The sequence below is a fragment of the Triplophysa dalaica genome, chromosome 23, assembly GCF_015846415.1.
Source record: "Triplophysa dalaica isolate WHDGS20190420 chromosome 23, ASM1584641v1, whole genome shotgun sequence".
Classification (NCBI taxonomy): Eukaryota; Metazoa; Chordata; class Actinopteri; order Cypriniformes; family Nemacheilidae; genus Triplophysa; species Triplophysa dalaica.
In genome coordinates this window covers 9,930,335-9,950,207 of record NC_079564.1, presented here as the reverse complement: position 1 = coordinate 9,950,207, position 19,873 = coordinate 9,930,335, and the positions used below count along the sequence as shown (strand labels likewise).

At 36.8% G+C, this 19,873-nt stretch overlaps 1 protein-coding gene across 1 annotated transcript; it reads left to right on the top strand.

Moving 5' to 3' along the window:
* The first annotated feature begins 8,712 nt into the window (after window positions 1–8,712).
* Window positions 8,713–19,791, top strand: pxdc1b (PX domain containing 1b). Its single transcript, XM_056738807.1, has 6 exons — window positions 8,713–9,056; window positions 9,190–9,547; window positions 15,653–15,744; window positions 15,911–16,028; window positions 16,458–16,569; window positions 17,597–19,791. Exons 2-6 carry the CDS (start codon window positions 9,298–9,300, stop codon window positions 17,724–17,726), a joined length of 702 nt encoding a protein of 233 aa, XP_056594785.1. The 5' UTR covers window positions 8,713–9,056; window positions 9,190–9,297; the 3' UTR covers window positions 17,727–19,791.
* The last annotated feature ends 82 nt before the right edge of the window (window positions 19,792–19,873 follow it).

The window sequence follows — 19,873 nt, the reverse complement described above, 5'->3', positions numbered from 1 at the left end:
GATTGCTCAACGAATGTTCATTGAAATACATTTAAGAGCTCAGCGTCTCTCGCTTTGGCAGTCATCTTTATAAAGTCCTTTGTTTCAGTGAATCTTAAATGCCCTTAACTCCCATAACTCTGTTTAAAAAAGGGCTTGTCTGGTCATTCTCAGTGATGTGTACAGATAGTTGGACTAGAATTTCCATTTTAAGACCAATTCTGAATTTCAATAAAAATTCGCTGCACATAAGAGATCTTAAGCATCAAAACTAGAAAGTAAACAAGCTTTAAGGACTGCTACTACAGTTGTTTTCAGGAGAAGTGCATGTTTTTCCATCAATGTAGTTGTTTTTGTTGAGAGACTAGGTCATTATAGTGTAGTTAATCTTGATGATGTTTGTAAGTCATAAAGCCGCCATCTATTCAGCCTCATCTTATTACCCTGCATCTGTCACGGTGATGCCAGTCACATACCAATTGCACAATTAACAACAATAACTGTAAGTCTTATCAGAATTGCTCCTTTGTAAAAAATACGTATAAAAAAATTGACTATACTTGACTATTTGACTTTTCCAGGTAGATTATTCGTACTAATCCTGTCCAGTTTTCTACATTGAGAATCCTAAACATTCAAGTGCTTGTGGGAATTTACGGCTATGCTTGACAGCTTTGTCAGCACTAATAAATTTCAGTTTTCGGGGACGCCTGCGGAAGGCTCTGTGGCAGGAGATGAACATATAAACTCAGCCTGGATGAGATGATGCCAGAATCCCCACTGCATCAAGCTTAAGAGTGAAAAGGCGATAAATAAACAAACGGATATAAATACAGCTGCAAGCGATCAACAGGGTCAAGCATGGGGAAAATTGACTGCCTTGTCTACTTTGATCAAACCAAATTAAATGAAACTTGAAAGTTATTGCATTTGTTGCTTACTAATGTTTCGGATTATGATGATTTTTAGTCAGTGAATCTTTATTCTTTCTTACAGAAGCAGTTTTTACGCTATAATTTTATTTTCATTATTGGAGTGTCTGCTGCTTTGGAAATCACAAACTAGTGCAGCTTCTGTTCCTTGTGACTTCTCGTCTCCTGGCATAATGCTGACTCGAGTCTGCTACTACTTCCTCTTAATACAATCTTTAATGTGACTGCATTGATCGTTTCTCAAAATAATGTTAATTGCAGTAACACTAATATCTCTGTCATTTCAATAGTGAGTGCACAGTTTTATATTATAGGTCCTTAAATCGCATGGAACGAATAAACTGCCAATGACACAAGCTGCATTTTACAGCAAATGAAAAAACAGAAATGTGACAGATAATTGGAGCAATTCCAATATTCATGACCCAATCATTGAAAGCTGACAGAACTTACATTTATTCAGAATTCAGTTACTTGCATTCTTTAAGTACTGTAAACAAGGTTGGGTTAAGTAAAACTAACAGCAGCGACGGTTAATCTTTTGGAGTGTAGAGGTCAAACTGTAGTGGTTATAGTATATCCGTTCGTTTTACTATTCTTCTTCCATTTCATCGGCTTTCACCATTGTGTCCTTGGCAGCCCAGAACCGTACATAGAAAAGATATGACAATTTTCACACAGATAGAGGACAGTCTCATATGTTATCAAGCCAAATTTGCCATTTCTAACTCAAACCCTCTAGTGGCACTAACAGTCCAAAATATAGAACATAAAGAATAGAATATAGAACTACTACAAACAAAAGACCTCTAAATCATTGCCTAAGCTGTGGATCTGATGCTCTATCATTTCCCAACTTTGGTACATTGACATAAAACTTACATGTCGTAAAGGTCATGTTCGAGGTTACGTACACAGTTTCCGCATAGTGCTATCTGGTAGTACAGAGATAAATGGCTTTTTGCTTATACCTAAAACACGAGATTGGTCTCATTTGATTCCTTGAGTCATGCAGAGTCGACCCGTACCCAATGTTCCTTAGTCACCTATTGTGAATTTTGTCATAAAATCCAGCATTTTACAAAAGCAGTTGTGGGACTTGATATGCTTCATCAAGGGCCTGACTGTTTGTCATATTGAATAAAAAAACTGACCACATCCTACAAAATGTGTCTGATTGGTACAAAGTTTGATAAATACATGGCAATCTGGAGATACTTTTCATTAAAAGCTTTTTGGTTGATAAAACATCATGATGATGATGATGATACATCAACAAATATTTAGATGAGTATACCAAAGGGTCATATGGCTGTATCTTTGCGGTGCTTGGGCCCTTGTATGGCTTGAACCCTCGATTGCTGATTGCAGCTATATTTTTAATTGATGTAGTTATGTCTGAACCATGAACTATGATTTACTGCTTTCTAAGTTGGTTGGGGAAGGGATATTGTCATAGTTGAAAGCATTTGATTGATTTGAAGAGGAGTCATCATCATTTTTTATTTGATTTCTCAGTAAAGAAAAGAAAAACGTAAAGACTACACATTTTTGTATATGGTTACATTTGTGATTGATGGCCACAAACTACTGTTCATAGACTTTTACAGGTCTTAAATGTATCCATATTTTATGAAATAATATTTTTTATTACACTCAGCATTAAAAATAATGCCTGCTGTATTTAGATTAATGATTCATTTTGATTTTATATGGCCTCTTTACAATTATGCTATAAAACATCACGATTTGAAACTGCCATTAGAACACATTAAATGCTCAGACTGAGGGCGTTTTAAACTCCTGCTGGTCCTCCTCTATGTCTGCTCCCATCGGCAGACGCTACACGACTGTCCCATAAAGCATAAAGTCAGCTGCTGCCTCTAAATGCTGCCCACAGTCCATTACAGTGCGTAAAAAACCTCTCCGGCCTTCTGTTTGCATTGATTCACCTTCCATCTCTTTTCTTTGGGCTTTGTGTGCATGTGTCCGCAAGCGTGGCGGTGCTCAGAATTATGGGTGCTTTAACTTCTTGTTCCCGGTTGCAGTGGAGGTAATGGTCAGGGTCGAAGTCCCTTGCGCATTGATCGGGTGCAATGGCTGCAGATGTTCTTTGTTCTCCAGCAGATGCTTCGGTCCTTTGTCATGGCATGCTCTGTGTTTCTTGTATTTAAAACGGAGAGTTTACGGGGTTTTGCTCAGAGGGCATGAGACTGAGAATCAAGGGAGCACGCCCTCGGCATATGGCCTTGTCCAGAGGAGAATTTATGCCCTCTACAGGGAACAATTGAGTGGAATGGATGCTCTTGGAGATTCGTATCCCTTCTTAAGATTGAGCGTGCTGTGAATAACTCTTGAAGGCAATTCATTTTGCAATATCACATCTTAACATAAATAAGACAATGACATCCAATTTTTCTTTACAATACAAAAATGAATGAAAAGCAAAACAAAAAGGAACTTTCTCACAATTTAAAAACTTAATATAGTGGTCACATAACCTCTCTCTCTCAAACTCATAGGATTTTTAAAAACCTAGAGATAGAACTCAGAATTACCTTAGAGACAAAATGCTTTATCACAAATACTGACGTTTTTGCTTTTCCAAATCCTGGAGATGCAAACAGTCTTTTTATACAGCACAGAGGAGTAATAAAACATGTGAACATGATCCTTTGGATGAAGTGCTAGACGGCCTCCATCTCGCCAATGCAAGATGTATTGTGTCCTAGAGTACAAATGAAGAACTTAAAGGGGTGTCTATAGGGCCAGTGAACTGCAGAGTTTAGCTTCAACTTGGCTCAACACACCTGTCTGGAAGTTTCTTTTTTAGTGAGACCTTGATTTTCTGGTTCGGGTTTAGGGTCAAAGCCTCTGCAGTACACCGGCCCTCCAGGACCGACTTTGGACACCCCTGAAAGTAGATTTTAGTCCTTAGGAGATTGCATCTGATCAATAGAATTAATTTGTCATAGAGTGTGTGGAGTGGAAGTTTTTACTGAAGGTGATAGAGGGGAATACCTCAAAGAAATACACCAGTATTCTCTCTCTCATAATTTTTACACTTTTACAGAAAAATCTATCTGGAATTTTATTGGTACCATAAAGGAGTTTAGGATGTATTGAAGTGGAGTTTCCTTTAGTGTGGTTCTGACAATAGCTTTTGTTGCAGCATCTTGACAGCTTGTAGGACATATAAAGATAAAAACTTGAATACCCTCGTAAATCTGTTCTTTAACATTCTCTCTTTATTAAAACCTGACTGGACGAAACTGCTGGACAAATGAAACTTTTTTTGGACAAGAATTGTAAGCATTTGATTTCAACATAAAGTGTGCTTGTTTGTTCCTTGAGTTCTTTAGTTTGCATTATAGGTTTGCTGGCCTGTTTGTTTTACTTTAGTTTTTACTTTTTTTCAAATTCGCTTTCGATCATGAGTTATGAGGAACTATCGCTGTAGGTATTTGTTTAAGCATATGATCTACCGATGTGTTAATTGATAAATATGTGTTTAATAACTTATTTGATTTATTATATCACACAACACTCTGGTCAGCATTATTTCTATATTGCTTAGAAATAAACTGGAATTTTGATCATGTTCAGTTTTTCTAGTCTTGGTATGCAACGCTCTGAAACTAATATTAATCAACTCCAAAGTTATATTCAAAGGATGTTGTAAAAAGTATTAAGTTTTGTGCACAGAATGGGGTGGTATAGATGCACCTTTAAGTGACCTCACCAAAAAGGAATGTGACTCCCGAACCATTGTGGTTTGTGAAACCGATCAAATGTTTTTGAAGGGGCCCTGGCAAGGAACCAGAGAAGCCTTTTCAAGTTTCAGACCCTTCTTTAATGCTTGAATATCCTCCCCTTTCATCAAATGTGTAATTGTTTATCAAGGCTTTTTCGAATGAACCAATAGACTATGCGAGTTTAACATACTCATACTGTACGAGAAAGAGATGCTGAACTTGCAAAATATCTTTGGCCACATTGTGTGATCTTTCTCCAAACATAGTGATCCCATTTAAAAGAGACGAGGGGATTTTTCCAAGACGGTGACTTTCTTGGTTAGGTCTGCGGTGTCAAGCATCACACTGGGTGTTTTGGTTATGGCTGGTGTGCAGGAGTCTGTTCTAATGTTACACGAACACATTTATTACAGTGTAACTGCCTGAGGACTGGTGACCAGAAGCTATGCACTTCTTTGCCATATGATGTGTCAGCGTTATGAGACCAATTTCAAACCCTTGGAAAAGCCTTTGTGCTTGATTTTAGTTAGAACCAGAAGGGATGAGGAGAATATTGTTTGAAATGTTTCTTTCATTCTTGTTAAAATGTCCTTCACAAACATATGGTGCTTTTAATTCACAAATACCTAAAATGGCATTGGTTAGTAACTCTGCCCGTTTTGCTACTGATGGTTGATATCATAAACTTTCCAAAACCACTTCCCTGGCTTCATCTGACTGCCTCCCCTATAAGTATGAACAGCACATGCGAGCAGTTCAGCTCATGTGTCTCTCTCTGCGTTGCGCCATACGAGGACGATAAACATTCTGCCGCTGTGAGCAATTTGGAAAGTACATTCCGACGTGCGAATCTCTTTCACATTTACTGTGAATTATTCCATCTCCCGTGGCATTATGAATGAGCTTGGATCCTGCCTGGCCAGAAAATATTTGGATTAGTCATGTGCAGCATGTTTAGTATTCCGTCAACGCACGGCTGACCATATAATTTATCACACGTGGGCCCTGGTCAGAGATTTATAACGGCTGTTTATTGCACATTTTTATGCATAATATATCACGCTTCTTACAAGGAATCTATCAAACTCTTGGGAGGAGAGAGCTTTTTTTGCAATAGGAGATTAGTCCTAACTCGTGCTGGGAAAAGATGGGAATTTCACGGCTGTTGATTGCGCACCTTTAACATTTAACAGATTTTATGGAGATGAAGGTGACACCGGTATATCTTTAAGAATGGAGATAGACCATGAGCATGGATATTTATCAATCTGATGATTTTATTTCATTTGTATTTTACTAAAAGAACATGTACACGTCATGTGGTGATTTGATAGAAAAATGTAAAAGAAGTATTGTATAATTACATACATTGTATAATAAATGTAAATCATGAAATTATTGACATCTGAATGAATCTATATTTAGTCATAGCGATTCATAATTGCTATGTTGTTATGAGACAAGTTCCTCACATAAGTGTTCTTAATTCATTTCACATGCATTAAGATTTATTTTATGACTCCTTTTAAATGTGTTCAAAATTGTAAACACCTTCGATGATTTCTTAATTTGTCCTTTTTGGATTTTTGCTGCATTCATTTACCTTCAACAAACTTTAAAATATGATTATTGAAATGTTGGGATCATGAGATAAGATTAGGTTGTATTGAGGTTGTATTTACAACATAGATTTGATCAGATCTGTGTGAATATGGTACTGCTGTCAGTTTTTGATATCTGGTGTAATATATATCTTAAATGAATATGACAATGACAGGGGTTCACGTGCATATTTCTGTGATTTGAAGCTGTCTGGCTATTAGGTGTTGAATTCAACGTCTCTTCTTGAGAATGCAAGTAACGGTCCAATTACAGAAAACTAAGACTGAATTTACACCCTAATTTGAGCGTGCTCAAGAATAGATCCTATGCACTCCATTAAAGGAACTTCCATAAAAGCCCCCGTTCAGTAAATCATCATGTGCATAATGTCAGATGTAATATTTCCCTTCATTGCATTGTATAATATATAGTCTAAGGATTTTTATATGCATTTTTGGGATATCAAAAGCAGAGCATGACTTTCTTTGCCTTTGTTTTGGGGAATACTGTCTAATGTTCTTATGGGCAATGCATTTCTTTTACTATCATCCATTAAACCCTTTGCTTACCTCCTTTGTAAAACCCATTTGAATTAATGCTAATTGCTTTAGTAATAATCACGAGCTATTGTGTAACATATAAAGCTTTGTGTGAAACGTGAAAGCAAGTCCGGTCTAACTATTTAAAGTTATTATCATATGTGCCTGCCCTTGATTAAAGATGACCCTTAATTACAGCACATTACAAGCTTTTATATGAGGCCATTATTATTGTCTGAGCCATTCGTCTCATACTGGGCTCTGGATATGACCACTGAAAGCACTCATATCACCATAAAGAATACATTACTGTGCACTCATGACAAATGAGCCATGACGGAAGAAAAATAACTCTTTCTGCACTTGCGTCAGAGAAATAAGAAGATCCTTAAAACCAGAAAGAATTATTTCAGTTTTTTGATGAATTATCAAAGCGTCACACTATTGAGGAGTTCATGCTATTTTTGTATATTGATTGTATTTTTACACATAAGGTTCTAATACATCATTCTAACAAAGAGCTCGTCGGTTTTTACTCAGAGCTTATCACAACTGATACAGAGCGTTCATGCTGTAGCTATCACACTTTGATCGTGTGAATTTATCTTCTGATTAAAGACAACCAAAATAGAGGCTCTATGCAAAACCTGTATAGATATAGCCTAATAAATAAAGAATGGATTAAACAGAGAATCACTTCATTGCAGCATAAACGTGTGACGAAGGAAAGATTTTAATTGCTTAATAAAGAAGTACGAATAACACAGCCAGTTTGATTTGGATTCTTAAACCACATTGCATTATATAAACTTCCATACGTGTTTATTCTTCTAAGCACCATTATTGGCAAGTACAAATCTCCAAATGACTTTTCTGGAGATCAAAACAAGTCTTATAGGTCAATTGAGATTTTCACATAATCTGAAAGCTGATTTGATATGCTTTCTATTGATGTATGGGCTGTAAGGATAAGACAATATCTGGCGGAGATACAACAGTTTAAAACTCTGGATTCTGAGGGAGCGAAAAACTAAATATTGAGAAAATCGCCTTTAAAGTTGTTCAAAAATAGTTTTTAAAAAGTTTGTATATATACAAGGTAGGAAATTTACAAAATATCTTCATGGAACATGATCTTTACTTAATACTTAAAAAGAAAAATCAATCAATTTGACCCAAACAATGTATTTTTGTCTTTACTAAAAATGTTCCCGTGCTACTTAAGACTGGTTTTGTCATCCAGGGGCACATATAAGTAGATGTTTTGTAATGTATATATTAGTTTATTATTTGTTGCCACTTTGATGTGTTTATGATATTTTGGTGATCAAATTAAAACCATTTGCCTCGTATATGTCATTCCAAACACGTATGACTTTCTTTCTACCGCAGAACACAAAATGAGATATTCTAAAAGTAGGTAATATTGACCGCAGCTTCCGGTTGGGGAGACAAGCAGAGAGAAATGGAAAAAATAGAAAATAGTAACATTTAGCAGATGGAAAACATGCATAGAGCCAATTGACTTATTGTATGGACACAAAACCGCCAAGACATTTCTGCAAAATATCTTCTTTTGTGTTACACATGTTTTTGGACACAGCAGGGAGAATAAATGATCACAGAGTTTTCTTTTTGGAAGAACTATCCCATTAAGTCTACAAATAATTTTCCGACAATTAAAGACCAATTAAAAAATAAATATTGGCCTAATTCAATACAGGACTTTATCTTGCGCTTTAAAGGTTAATTGTGCAATAAACTCAAACCTGCCAAATAAAGCAGACATTACAAGCTCTAGATGCCGTGATGCTCAAGTGGGTGTGAATATGATCATCCGCTTAAAATGTTCATCGTACGCTCTCTCTCTCTCTCTCTCTCTCTCTCTCTCTCTCTCTGCCGAGTCGTGAATTCCTCGCATAGCGTTCTGTGTTGAAGGGAATGAGAGGGAAGGAGGGGTGGAGAAGACTCAACTTCTGCCTTCAGAAGGAAACGCTGTATTTTTCATCTCGTCTGTTATTTACTGATCCGTATCTGGACGTTATCTGGCGATTAACAGCGTCAGCGTGGGGTTAAGAGGAAGACTGTCACTGTCCGTATAAGTTGTAGACATCGTAGAAAACTTTTTTCTGCGTAATTCTGGAACGCGCAACGTCGTTTGCAGCTGTGCGCCACTCGAATCGCCTTCAAGACTGGTGGTGGATATGAAATTTCAGTAAACTATCATAAATACAAGAGAATAAATACTTGTGAGTTGCGCTTTACTTGCTTATCCGTTTGCGGACGGTACGAAACTGTCAGGTTCCGTTATAGGCTATTTTTGCGATGATAACGCAAAACGGTAGTTCATGTTTTGAAACCTTTCATTGCGTGTTTTTTCAGTCCCGACCATGAAACAATCTGAGTGACTTCCTCTGCCTAAATGTTTTTGAAGTTGGTCGGAAGGAAAAATCTTCCCCGTACAGAATGCTGGACTGAGGGCGCAGTGTGATGGCATCGGCTGTTTTTGAGGGCACGTCCCTGGTCAACATGTTCGTGAAGGATTGTTGGGTTAACGGGATACGCAGGCTCATGATAAGAGGAGAGGAAGAGGAGTTCTTCGAAATAAGGACCGAATGGTCGGACAGAAATGTCCTTTACCTCCACAGGAGCTATTCAGATTTGGGAAGACTTTTAAAAAGACTTTTAGAGTGTTTCCCCGAGGACAGACGAGATTTATCCAAGTCTCCTCCTATTGAAGGTGAGTGTGATGCTCAGTCTGTGATTATGAATGTGCTTTATTCTAATCGATATATTCTGTACTCCATACATAGAGTAAATAAGTTAGAATACACTGAATAGGGAATAGGTGCTATACTATATTATAGGCTATAATAATAAGGGTATCTGATAAGTATTGTGTCCTGACACAATATTGACGCAACCTGCCCTATTGTAATCTATCTTCTCTGTTGTAGTCCAGATGTTTTGATAGTCTTTAAAGTAATGATGGATTTGATGTTGTTTGGGTACAAGGTTCGTATAACTTGCTTAATAATTTACAGTGAACTAGAGACTAGAACACAAACCATGAATCATGTGGCTTGTCTTCTTTTGAAACATATGAGTCAGTGACCGCAGAGTCCTATGAATATAGATCTGCCATCTTTGGACTTTACGTGTTAGGACAGATCAAAACCAACAGTTTACCCCCATATATAAACTGTTCAATGACACTATACACTTAGTAAGTGACCAAAACAAGTTAGTAAGACTCTCTGACAAAAACAATCATGAGTTATACTTACACATTGCTAATTGTCATAAAGTGTTTATAAGTCTTACCTCTTTTACTTGAAATAACAGTTCAATTTTATTTTATTCCATTTATTAATAATATTGGATTGATGTGATTATTCTTCACTTTTGGTGAGTAGGCTGCATTTCTCCCCCTATTGCGTGGTGACGTTACTGCAATGTTAAACACACATCCGACCAACCCGCAGCTGCCTTTACGCGTGGCACCAACATCTACACAACAGTTTGATACATGTCTTCTGGTCTCTAGTGTGCGCTTATACTGCATATACGTGTTCATGGGTGGACTAAAGCTCTTTCTGATTCTGATCAACAAATAGATGTGAAAAATGCATATTACACTGTAACGAATTGCTGTAAAAACTACAGCGTTATTTTACAGAAGCTGACTGTATTTTAAATAATACAGAATATTGCTGTAAAGTGCAATGCATTGTGGGGTCACGTGACGGATTAACTCAAATGTACAGAATAATGCTGTAAATTTCAAATCTACAATGGCGGGATGATCTTCAACAGTCGAGATTGGGGAAGTGCGCAAAATGAGTGATTCACACCTGTGGTAAGTGCTTTATTACGTTTATTTTCTCCATATTTGTTAACTATCATACTGGTAACTTTATATAGAAGTATTTACAGTCGCGTTTCATACTGGTAACCCGGTATTCAACCTCCATCCACGGGGACCGAAGGAGTCTTGCGCGGGGTTTCAGCAGCGCCGTCGCGGTAAGATTTCAAACATTCTCCGTCGCTATAGCACCTGAGGACAGAAGTTGTTCACGTTATTTCGAGTTTTTGTACACAGCAGGTGCGAAGGCGGTATGTGAGGAGCTACAGTTCATTGTATTAGTACATTGACGGTTGTTTGTTTAATATTGAACATCGCGCCCGCCCTAGACACGGTAAAAGTTACATGCTTCGACTGTTGGGATTCACGGGAATTTACTATTGAATACCACACTCGGTCGTGATTATTTTGTGGTGTAATTCAAATTTGCAAATGCAGTTATCCGTTAAACCGAGCGCCCAAATTAAAACGAGTCACCAAAGCTTGCGGTAGGTCGATGTTCACGGAGGATATCCCAGTAAAGTGATTAATGTACGTAACGAGCTAGATATACAGTGTACATAACGGAGGCCAGCTGAGAGCTTGAGCAAAAGACGTTAGCCACACCCTTATCGTTAGAGCAGGACTGTCTCCCAAATACGACCGTTAGAGGGTAGGAGTGAGACGGCCCGTTACAAATAACAGTGTGACAATTTCTTGATCGTGACATCCCTTACGTAAATGGCTTACATTTCTGTATAAGTACGGTTTTAAGTGTAAGTTACTCTGTGTAATTTGCTTAGAGTTTGTTTGTAGAATCACTTATACTTAAATGTAGTTTAAATGTAAAAAGCTTAAAGATAAAATTGTATTGTATCTATTAACTATTGTCACATGTGGTATTGTTTGTTTTAGGACACACTTTGCCATGCAGGCCACTGGATGCTGACTACTGAAGGTTAGGTTGTGTGTGACGGTGCTCAGCACAGCTTCATGTCTGGCCTTGCCACTCTGATCATAGCATGTTAAATATTCAATCTTCAGTACCAGGATGGGGGAGCGTCTATCGTGGAGTCCACTGAAAGGTATTAGTTGAACCACTTCCTTACCTGCATTTTATAGATATGTTAATGTTATATACCTGTTTAGAACTTTAAAACAATATCTCTCAACGAGAGATGGATTTGTTTAGGGCAAATTATTTAGAAGTCTGCCCTATTTAACACTAGCAAGCTGATCATTTAATTCATGTGTTTTAATATAATATATTTTGTATATTTAATATGTAACATTTTGTTTTTCCTGACTCTTTGTAGATATTAATCCAGAGAGTGGAACAAGAAGCGTCATCTAAAATGCCAGGATACAGAAGTAACAGGTTGCAGTGAAACCACATGTTGCCGCTCTTCTAAACACAATGATGAATTTTCAGTGAAATCGATGAAAAGTAAGAAGCACGTACGAACACACGTACACACACACACACACAGATCTCATCATTACACAATTCATTATACAATTACATCATTGTATTATTCTCTGTCTCTGACTGTATATGTTGTCCTCTGTTTTTCCTCTGAGTATAAATATCTAAAATGATTCTCTTTTTTCTTTTCCATAGTTCCAGCTACTTGTTGTGCTCTGATGGATCAAGATGTGGAACGTTTTACAGACTCACTTGGGCTTTGTTATGCGATGTTGTTACATCATGGATATGTTGGTTAAGGTATTGTTTAAACATTCATTGTTTAAAGAGCCATGTTGGCTACTATGAAGTTGTAACTGAATAAAAATATTTTATGTACAACAAGGTACAAAATTTGTCTGTAATTTATTTTTGTATCAATTAAAACATAAATAAACAGTGTAAATCCAGTATGCAACAACTACTGGATATACAGTGATTATGTATTTCTTCTAAATAAAGTAAATTAAAATCAAGCAATTGGCTGTAAAAAATACAGCATTATACTGTTTCTATTCAAAATTACAGTTTTTTCCTGTATTATGCAATTACAGAAAATGGCTGTAAATTAAATTACAGAACTGTGGCTGTAAAATTTACAGTATCTGGCTGGCAACCCTGCTGCCAGTAATTTACTGTAAATTTTACAGGATTTTTTTTACAGTGTAGGTTTGTGTTATTTTGAAACAGCAACATGTTAAATTCCATGTTTGTCTGTGTTTGCGCACAGTAAGTTGGAAGTGTTAAACTTATTCATATGTCAGGATGAGCACTTGCATGCTTCTCACAAGCAGTCAGAGTAATATAGTGAACGATACTGCTCTTAGATCAGAACTCGGTAACTTTCAGACTGGTGAAATGGCAAGGCAGATGGCAAAGTATTCATGATGTCTTTATTTATGTGTAGCCACCGAGGTGAAGTTAGTCTTGAAAGCAGCGATCCGAATGGCTTTTCTGGGGAGGTTTCAATGGCCACCACTTTTTTCTCTCCCACAGAAATAAATAACAACAGCATTTAATTTCACAGCCTAATGTTATTATGATGAGTCTGACTGTGTTAGTGCTGTACAACAATCTTTTGATTTTATAACTTCTAAACTATTTAATAGCTTTCTCCAGACAAGGTTCACTTTGCATAACTTTCCTATTAGACATGCAAAAACCTGGTTCTGTCTCCATTCTATTGGCCCACTCGTTGTTTTTTGGTTACCAAGCAACACCTTAGCAACAAGTGAGACATACAGCTTTCTCTGGCTTATGTCATCACTGAAGCTGAGTGTTCAGGACACTTCCTAAATTTAGCACTCTGTGCCCACACACACACATTCTCAACCCATGGAAGTTTGGGATGTGAGGTCTATGCGCACATGACGTTGCTATAACTAAAACACAAAACATTATAATCTTATATACTGTAGTTTAGCAGCAAGGAAATAGCTGAAATGAACATATATGTATATATATGTATATAACAATATATTTTTTTACTCTGCAGAATAATCACAAGTGGTGTTGCTAAAGCAAAGTTTGAAAGCTAAAGCGACACCTCTCTTGTGGGTTTGTTTTGCCACCAAAATCTTTTCACTGTTGTATTGCACCACTGGCAAATCTCTATATACAGGGCCAGACAACTCGCTGCAAAATGTTCAACAGTCCCAGAGGGTCTGTGTAAATAACCTTTTTTTAATGGTTAACAGTTAAATCAACATGACAAAGCATTACTTGTAGATTGTTCTCTTATTTTTCAACATCAGTTGTGAAACAGTTTGACTCTTATCTCCTAACTCATCACAGTCATATCATGCTGAGTTTTAACTACAGCGATATTTACCAAATAATGTTCATCCGCATGTGTTTAGTTATATTGAATTGATGTTTTGTTTAATGTAAATCCTGGGTAGGGGATAATATCAATGAACATGTTTAAAGACCAGGTGTCAAAGTGTATTCCTCCATCTGTTCGTATGTCATTGGTTCATCTTTTGTTATCCGTATGGAAACGGTTAGAACCAAATGATGGCAAAATGGAAATGGCTCGGGTATGTGGTCTTTCCCCAAAGGAAGGATACTAAAGGATCTGAAGGTCAAATAGCTGGAACAGTGCTGAAATGTTTCTTAACAAAACACCTTGCACATAGACTGAACACAGGATACGGATACTTCCACAGCAAATCCTGACAGGAAGAGCAACAGAAGACCATTAATATATGTTCAGACAAACAGCGCAGATCAAAAACGCAGAAGTCAGACATCGTTTCTTCTTCTCTTCTTTTGTATCTCCATCTTCTTCTAATAATAATAATAATAATAATAACAACAACAACACTAATATTAATAATGATGATATCTGTAATGGTAACGGTAACGGTAATACAACTACTACTACTAATAATAATTATTATACTATAATAATTATTATTATTGGTATTATTACTTTTATTTTTATTATTAAATGAATCATACATTTGCATCCTTGCAAAGCAGTTTTACATACAATAAGTCTGTGATTACTGTAAGTAAAAAAAAAATATAAACAAACAAATAAATTACACAGTTTATGGTAATGTATAGTAATATTGCAGTTTTTTTAAACAATGTACATGATGAAACTTAACTGAAATGTTGGATTGTCAAATAAGCTGTCGATTGTTTGAAAGCAGTTCTCAATAGAGATTTAAAACAGCTAAGTTTCTTATAGCTGTTATGATCCAAGATGATTTAATGAGAGATGATGTCATCAGCGTGAGACATTGGTATTGAATAGAAAGCATTACATCAGTAAAAAGTTCTGTGGAATCTTTCACAGCCTTTAGAAGAAAAGGCTGTTGTGTACAATGACTGTGACCATAGACTGTGGTCACTGTTGTCATCAGCAACATCATTGTCATAATTAAAGCTTTGGGTTTGACTGAATGATTAAAGGTTGTGTTGATGAACAACTTGATCCATAGTTCAGATAAGTTAGGTTTGAGATTTGAGAAATATAAATGTTGCTGTTCTGATACAATAACAAAATTGCATAGCAAACTGTAGAAACAGCTGTGTTTTTGTTTCACAATGCCCCCACAACCCTCGAGTAGGCTTGAATCATGTTGCCTAAAAAAAATACCTATTTCTTTATACACAATTTCAGGAATATAACAGAATACATTTAGTATTGTTAAAAGAAAGGTTAAGACCTTTGTAAGATGGTCAGCTTATTTAACATTTCAGCCGGCCTTTTGCCAAACCAGACAGGATTTGTATTGTAGGATTTATGGGGTCAGATAAAGGTAAAACCCCCTTGTAAAATTCAACATAAACGTGATTTTTATTATATTGCAAAGATTTAGTTGTTGGCTGGCAGGGGATATTATCACACCAAGACTGCACAGTAATTGGCATGGTTGTAAAAGATGAGGTAAAATCATTATTGGCCTGTATTCCCATTAGTCAGAGCGCCACATTTCATTAAGACAGCCGTTGAACTGTTAGAGGCTAAGTGCTAGTGCAGACACTCTTAAAATATGCTGTTGTTTATCCTAATATGTTTGTAGGCCTTGTGAAGATCAAAGAAGCGAGAGACATTGAGACCAAGCTAAATGAAGTGGAAAGACTGTTGAAGAACGCCATTAACATGCCCTGGAAGGTGAGAGAATCAACTGCACTTGTATAATGAATTACAGTTGTTTTGAATTCTGTTTGTTTGCTTATATTGGCCTTTTCCATGTAACAGCTCAGTTCAGTTGCAAAGATCTTCCTGAGTTATTGGGATTCTTGTCAAGTGTTGTGTACTAAATCAATATATTTCTCAGTTTTCTAGGTCAGAGGTTGTTTTAACATTCTTTGAACGTTCGCCGCTTGATCAAGTCCTACGAAATGACAACGTTCACAAGATTCAGCCGTGCTTTCAGAGTCTCGTAAACATTTCAGGTGGGGGGTTTTATTCGTCTTCTTTCTAAAACGGTCAGTACTGGTCCTTGATTCTGATTGGCTGAGTGGAGTTATAAGGCGTTATAAAATACCCCGATATATAACGGCTGACCGCACCACATAGCCTAGATATCCTTTTATTTACTTTATTTTATGAAACCTTGATAAGCATATGGAGTAAATGTTTTATAAAAGCAATAAGCCCCGCGAAGCAGTGGGTTACAATGCAATTTTATAACAGTTACGTGGTTTTGGGAACTTCGCTTCGGGCCACAACGTCCTTAGCTGTAATAAAATGCACTCTAACCCACTGCTTCTTGGGGCTTATTGCTTTAATATTTTACAATTATCTATATTTTATGAAATCGAAAAGTCAGCTTTGTTTTATTGAATATTTAAATTCTGACAGCTCGCTTGATGTTTTCACAGAGATCATGAGGTCTAATGGATTCTGCTTGGCCAACACAGAGACCATTGTGTTCGATGACAGCGTTCCCCTGGACAAAGAGAGACCTTCTTCCACTGACTCAGCCCACCATTCGTATGTATCTTACGTTCCCTCTGCCTCAAACCAGTCTAAACTCTCGAGTATGATTAACATAAAGGAAATGTTTAATACAGCTTTGTCATACGAGACCCTTAATTACAATAGCATTACATTTTTACATAATCCACTGTCAGTAGGCTCATGGTATTGTTTCCTTGAGTACACCGTGCTCTGTAACACACAGGAAGTGGTATTTCCTTCCATGGGTGTGAGAAGGAAGTTGTGGAATGAAGCTCGAGGCCTTCCCTCTTAGAGCCTCATGACATTATTTCCACATAAATACTGATGTTAACAGTTGACAACTGACCAATGAATCATGCAAAGTCATATTCTCATTATAGCTGAAAAACAACCATGTTTTAGACACTTACCAAGCCATAATCACTGCTTGTATTGTTTCTGGACCTGTTATGTCATCGGCTTTGGCATGACTCTTGCTGTTAGTAACATTTGTACCAGTGGTGCCGTTTAATGCCTTAAAAATGGCGTCAGATTCATATATTTGCTATGTTTAAAACCTAGTGACTCTGGTCATTGCTCCTCGTATGAACACACATGAGACTTGTAAAGTGTTCACAGTAATACAATTTGGTGTTGCGTGTATAATACTAAAAAAATACTATTGCATTAACAAGCATTAACATTCATTTTTCATTATTGATACATTTTTGATAAACCAGTGAAATTTGCTACCCAAGGTGTTGAACACAAGTACAATTACTGTAAATAGAAACGTAAATGGCATGAACAATAAAATCGGCATGAAATGAAAATAAGACTCAAAACAGAAGAGAATGTCTTTTCTTTGCCAGCTTGATTTTTATTTTCTTTGACCTTGTCCCAGTGAATTGTGGGAATATTATAAGAAAGTCTTGATGCTTTATATTTTGTCCAAAACTACAGACAGTATCTTATTAACTGTGTAAATGTGTGGAACAGCATCGCATTTACTTTCTCTAGGTCAGCACCTCACTTGGTCTTGAAAGACAGCTGTAATTTCCCTTTTCTCTCTAAAATTTAGGTATGATGAGGACGGGAGAGAATCTCTGGATCCTGTGGATCAAGACCTGAGCGATGATGATCCAGAAGCCTACGTCACCAACCTGTCTTACTATCACCTGGTTCCCTTTGAAACAGACATCCTGGATTGACTGTTCTTACAGAAGGTTTACAGAAATTCCACCTGTATGCAGATGCCATGTTCAGACGCGTATGCTGCAGAAGCCTTTATCATGACAGGATGGCCAAATGCAGAGATAAACACTTCAACAACTTCCTGTGGCTGCTTCTATTCTGATTGGCTGGCCTGAGCCCACAGTGATACTGTGATCACCCACGTGCCTCAATGTTTAACACGGTCATGCTGCTGATCAAAAAATAATAGGAACAACCTGAACATATAAGGAAGAGTGGTGCTATTCTTGGTGTACAGATTTGAGAAGAACCCATTTTTTTGGAAGTCTGGGCTGCATTGACTGTTTTAGGAATTCATCTTGCTGTTTTTCGAAGGCCTGATTCCAGGAAAACATGCTTTAACATTTTCGGACAATCTTGTAACGCAGATGGATGTTCTCTTTTTCAAATGCTCATTGCAAAAGAAGACCGTTGCAATCGTAATGAAACGTATCAGAACTTATAATGTGGATTCACGCAGGCGCAGATGTTTTTACGCAGAGGTCTCTTTCACAATAGACATTTAAAGAGGCACATCCCAATCTTCAGGAGACGTTTTTCAGTGACTAAAATTAAACTTTGCATTAAAACCCCTCAGATCTTACCTCTTTTGTTTTCTGGTCAGATTTGTTCTGTTGGAGTGTACGAATTACTTTTCATATTAAAACGGAAACCACTGTTGTACTAATCATAACAGCTGTTTCAGAAAAACATTTGAATTTGCAAAATTAAAATCGTTCCAGCTTTGTGGGTTTAGCTCAAATCTTTAGCTTGAATCACCCATACAAGGAGAAAGTGTTGTTTGGCAGGCATCCAAAGGTCTCTCTTCGCTATGCAACAGCTCCTTCCCACTGAGGGGGGCGCGTATTGAGCGAGCCCCCCCCCCCGGGGTTAGCTCGCCACTCAAACAAGCGGCATCTTTATTCTAAGAAAACAAATGCCCATTTTGTAGAACCAAGCACAAATTGTGTTTTTTTTATTCCTGTTGACTTATGTACCAAAGTTTTCATGAATGTGTGATCTCGTTTACTTGTGACTGCCACTGACCGTGAACATTGCATGGAACAGGCTAAATGATACATATTTATTTTTTTCTGACGTTTCATAAATGCCAGCCATGAGGTCAGATTTTTTCAAAGGGTCTTTTCCATGCAGAAGGACTGTGAAGAATACTTTCCCTTTTTTCCTTTGAATACACAGGACGAACAAGCTCACTTGGCAAACTGCTCCCTGTCCACTCATACAGTTGCACAAACACACACTACTTTGTAAAGCAGTCATGTTCATTCTGCTGCCCGTGGGAAAGTTTAGCTTCTTTTTTTATTTACAAATTTCAGCGCTTTTCCAATCCTTCTTATTTGTGTGACATCTACAGCATACAGACATATTTTAAATTAGATCAGACTAGGTAAATATATTTTTTCAACATGCAAATGAACTGAACAACTCATGCCATCGTCTGGTAGAAATAATTTATTTTAGCATTGTTATATATTATAATCATGGGCTGGTTACATATCTAGTCGTATATTATTTCTTTGACCTCTGATTGCATTTTAAGACTCATCTGTGTTTAATGTTATTTTTGATCATTTTTGTATACATTGTTGTACATTTTCAGACTGCCCCTCATGTTTTAAACACATATAGTATGCACCATAAATACAGTATTAAAGAGACAGGAGCACAAAACATTATCATTGAAAGAATTACATCTTACATATATATCTAATAGGAATTACATGAAATAATTTATGGATAACTTGCCTTTAAAGCTTGTATATGTAATTAATGCCGAGTTTGTATATATGAGTTTAGTTGTGTATATTGTGTATATTGAGTGTTTTTCTCCTTCATAAAGCTCGGTTTTACCTAGTTATAATATGAAGTCTGATTCTTTCAATACATTTTATTTAAAGAAAGGAGTTAAAAGCAGCAGTTTATAATATCTAACCTACATAACCTAGTTATTTTAGTATGCATGAAAACCCCTCTATTTTGATCTCACCTGGTTGACAAATAAACGTAATTTCTTTCACTTTCCGATTATTATCTTGACACATTATTTTTAAACACCCACTTTTTATATAACGTTAGCCTACTGTAGATACATTATCGCATGTTA

Excerpts from the sequence above, each read along its gene's own strand:
- pxdc1b (XM_056738807.1), top strand. The coding sequence starts at position 9,298 with ATGGCATCGGCTGTTTTTGAGGGCACGTCCCTGGTCAACATGTTCGTG. Across the intron at positions 15,745-15,910 it reads CCATTAACATGCCCTGGAAG|TTTTCTAGGTCAGAGGTTGT; the intron begins GTGAGAGAATCA and ends TATATTTCTCAG. Across the intron at positions 16,570-17,596 it reads ACTGACTCAGCCCACCATTC|GTATGATGAGGACGGGAGAG; the intron begins GTATGTATCTTA and ends TCTAAAATTTAG.